We start from the raw sequence: 3,783 nt of genomic DNA, 5'->3' as shown, positions 1-3,783 counted from the left end.
ACTCTGACTCCTATCCTTAGGAGCCCTGATTCTCTACTGAGATGGCCACTCCTTGCCTCTCAACATCCTCAGTTCCATCAGTATTAAAAAGTATGTACTCTGACCCAGAAGACTGAAAAGACAAAGGTGTATAGTGTGTTCACATTACACAATTACAGGAAATGACCTATGGATGGAGCAAGATTTCTGTTGCAGCCTTTTAGAAGAAATGACCTGCTGGGGATTTCCCCAAGCACCATGCCAGTCTCTCTCTGCCCCTGACCCCAGCAGGGAGGCTCAGCATAAATACCAGCCTCCTCTCACTGACAGCCACAGCCACCCATCTCTGCCCACCAGACATCAGGTGAGGGACAAACCTATGCACAGATACTTAGTGTGTGCTGTGTTTCAGCAAGTGTGCTTTCCTCTCAAGGGAATTCCTCACTTCCCTTCCCCTGGTGTGGGATTTGTGCCTGGTGAGCGGGCACGTGGGCAATGCTTCCTGCTGAATCAGAGGCTCCTGACAGGAGTGGTGATCTAGTCTCTGCTCCTGCAGCTGCATCATAAACAGTTCAGCAGGCAGGATGGGGTCAGAACTGAGACCTTGTGGCTCTGAGCGGGGTCCTGCTGTGAGGTCTCCAGGGGCCACTGCTAGGACACTACTGAACATCAGTAAGACAGAACAATCAGGGGGTCTGTGGATGAGACACCCGAGGGAGGTGCCAGACTGTGGGCATCTCCTTCAGCCTGTCCTTTCATTTCAGCAGGATGAAGCTTCTCACTGGACTCATTTTCTGCTCCTTGGTCCTAGGAGTCAGCAGTCAAAGCTGGTTTTCATTCCTTCGTGAGGCTTACCAGGGTAAGGCTTCATAGTACAGAGGCACAGCCTCTAGGGGTCTCCCGAGTGTTGGGAGAATTCCTGCAGATTCCGGAGTGTTAGCACCTAGCTTTGATCTGCCTTTTGTGATTGCTAGCTCCTGTATCTGGTACCCTCTGTTTGAAGTCTTATCTGAGAGTTTCCTAGGGGAGTTAAAGCCTATGCAAACTTGGTTTAGGACCAACCCAGAACACTATGGTATTCCTTTACTGAGAATTTGCATTTGGCATTGTCCCTTTGGGGGCTTAGATAAGAGGTGTTGATATATGGAATTGACTTGCTGAAGGTGTAAATTGTATAACAACAAAAGGGCCCTTTGCTAAGCTACAGTAGTTCAGTCCAGAGAGATGAATCCACCTTGCAGCTGGAAAAGGCTAAGATGCATCCTTGAGGTGCCTCTGTGTCTTCATTCCATGGACCCTTGTGAATACCCACAGCATTCAGAAGAGCTGGACTCTGTCCTGCTTGTCAGGATGGACCAGGGACTCCGGCAAGACTTCCTGAAATGCACTGCCTACAGCAGGGGGCGGAGCAGAGATAACAATCCAGCTGTGCTTGAGGACAATCCTGTCTGTCAGTCTGCCAGACACTTTCTAAATTCATTTGTGAGTAATATAAGGTACCAACCTAGAGAGTTGTAATACCACCCAGATCTGGACCAGTCATCCCCTGCACCTAGAGACTTAAGATTGGCCTTGGGTGTGGCCTGGCATGGTGACTCTCAGTGTCTCCTCAGAGGATCAGAACCTGCAGCCACAGCTGAGACCCAAAGCTCCCTCAAGACAGCACAGCACCTGTGCAGTCTAGTCCAAGGGCAGAGATGACAGTGTCACTGTGGTGCACATGCTCTCTGTCAGGACAAAATTCTTAGGGATCAGAGTCCATGCTCCCTGTGTGCAGCCTCCCTCTGCCTTCTGTGTACTAACAGTCACATGGGACTTCCTAGCTGAGGGTAGCTGCCTCCAGAAACACTGGCCCTTGCTTGGAGGTGGTGTGCTCGCAGGGCATTTTCAATGGCTGCAGATACACTAGGTTGCACTACTAAGGAAATGTGCTATGAGGTCCGGTGGCAGACGCTGACGACTCTGCAGCAAACACTTCCACGATGCTGAAGCTGACACACCCTGCCATGTAGTGACACTGTGCTGCCTCATTGGCTGCTTCCCACCCAGGTGAGGGGCAGCTCACAGCAGCACTGTGGAAGAAAGGCAAACACAGGGCAGCTGGGCCCCCGAATGGCCCTCCTGAGTTACTAGGAGATGACAGTGAGGATCAGGAAATGATCTTCCATTCACGCTCTCAGCTGCTCTGACCACAGGCTCAAGCCATGAGTTCTTTTCATCCCTTTCATCCTCTCTAAGGCATGGGCAGAACTTTAAGGTTTATGTTCCTGCTGTCTTTTCCATCTAGGGGCTGGGGATATGTGGCGAGCCTACTCTGACATGAAGGAAGCCAACTGGAAAAACTCAGACAAATACTTCCATGCTAGAGGGAACTATGATGCAGCCCAAAGGGGTCCTGGAGGAGTCTGGGCTGCTGAAGTCATCAGGTAAACATAGATTGATGGAAGACTGGACCTGGGTAGCAGGGCTTGACATTTCTGGGGGAAGTAGTAGAAGATTAGCTCTGGAGAGGGTCATGCTAATCTCAGATCCCTCCTCCTCTTGCTCATCAGATACTGGCTCCATCTACGCCCAGTGTAGACCCTGGGTTTGGGCAGTCAGCACACAGCCATGCTATGTGAGCCTGCTCCCGAATGTAGACAGGGAATGACTCTCGTCATCACCAGTGTTTCTGGTGATGCTCAGCTAGTGTGGGGTGACCAGTCTGGGCTGACCTCCTGCCTGGCCCTTCCTGGTTTCCTCCTAAAGCCATTCCATGCAAAGGGGGAAAACAGTGGACTGTGGCCATGCATCTTGGTGATGTATTTCTTCCATCTCTGCTTCTCCTAGTGATGCAAGAGAGGGCATTCAGAGTCTCATAGGCCGTGGACACGAGGACTCCATGGCTGACCAGGAAGCGAACAGATGGGGCCGCAGTGGCCAGGACCCCAATCACTACAGACCTAAAGGACTGCCTGACAAATACTGAGCATCCTCCTTACTGCCCCAGGAGGCTGTGATGTGGGCCCTGAGGACAGGGCCTGGGGTTCTTCATTCCCATGAACACTGAAGTTGCTTGGAAACACGCAATAGTTATCTCACATGAATATGGACCAAGAGTTTCAAAACTGTGTTGTTCTTGGAGTAGTAACTACTTGCTTGAGAAGGGGGTAATAAACACTAACATGGAAGTGGAGCTGAGACTGAGTATCTGTCATTGAAGGACATTTTGGGGTTCACACAGGGCAGACTCCACTCTCACAGAATCTGGCATGACCCCTTCTCTGGGCTCCTGTGCTGTATGTTGTTATTTTCAGGCCTTTCCATGTCCAGTCCCTTCCTCCCTGTCAACCATGTCCAGTCACCTGTTCTCACACCACAGCCTCAGTTCTTAGTGCTCCCTGTCTCTGGGGACCAGGCACACAACCACAGGAGGACTTGCCCCACAGCTATCACCTGATCTCGATCATTCCTCAGCAGCACTGACAATCCAGTATTGCACAACTTCTCCATCCTAAGAAATATTCCCAAGTAGTTTCCTCTTGTCATAGCTCACTATTTCTGTGAGAAAATACTATGGCCAAAGCAACTTAGAGAAGGAACGGTTCGTTTGGCTTACACTTCCACATCACTGAAGGAAGTCAGCACAGGAACTCAAACAGAGCAGGAACCCTGTGTCAGGAGCTGATGCAGAGGCCATGGAGAGGTGCTGCCTACTGGCTTGCACCTCATGGCTTGTTCAGCTGGCTTCCTCATAGAACTCGGGACCACCATCCCAGGGTGGCACCACCCACAATGGCTGGGCGCTCCCCACCACTAAGAAAA

At 51.0% G+C, this 3,783-nt stretch overlaps 1 protein-coding gene across 2 annotated transcripts; it reads left to right on the top strand.

Moving 5' to 3' along the window:
• The first annotated feature begins 240 nt into the window (after positions 1 to 240).
• On the top strand, positions 241 to 3,154 carry LOC114685652 (serum amyloid A-5 protein). 2 transcript variants are annotated; one of them, XM_028860284.2, is made up of 4 exons: positions 241 to 343; positions 744 to 838; positions 2,267 to 2,405; positions 2,809 to 3,154. In XM_028860284.2, the coding sequence occupies exons 2-4, from the start codon at positions 748 to 750 to the stop codon at positions 2,945 to 2,947; spliced, it is 369 nt and encodes a 122-aa protein (XP_028716117.1). In that variant the 5' UTR covers positions 241 to 343; positions 744 to 747; the 3' UTR covers positions 2,948 to 3,154. The 2 variants fall into 2 exon arrangements, with proteins under 2 accessions (XP_028716117.1, XP_028716118.1); XM_028860285.2 differs by having other exon boundaries at positions 246 to 343; positions 747 to 838.
• The last annotated feature ends 629 nt before the right edge of the window (positions 3,155 to 3,783 follow it).

This window comes from Peromyscus leucopus, chromosome 1 (assembly GCF_004664715.2).
Source record: "Peromyscus leucopus breed LL Stock chromosome 1, UCI_PerLeu_2.1, whole genome shotgun sequence".
NCBI lineage: Eukaryota > Metazoa > Chordata > Mammalia > Rodentia > Cricetidae > Peromyscus > Peromyscus leucopus.
This window is presented reverse-complemented; position numbering and strand designations above follow the sequence as displayed.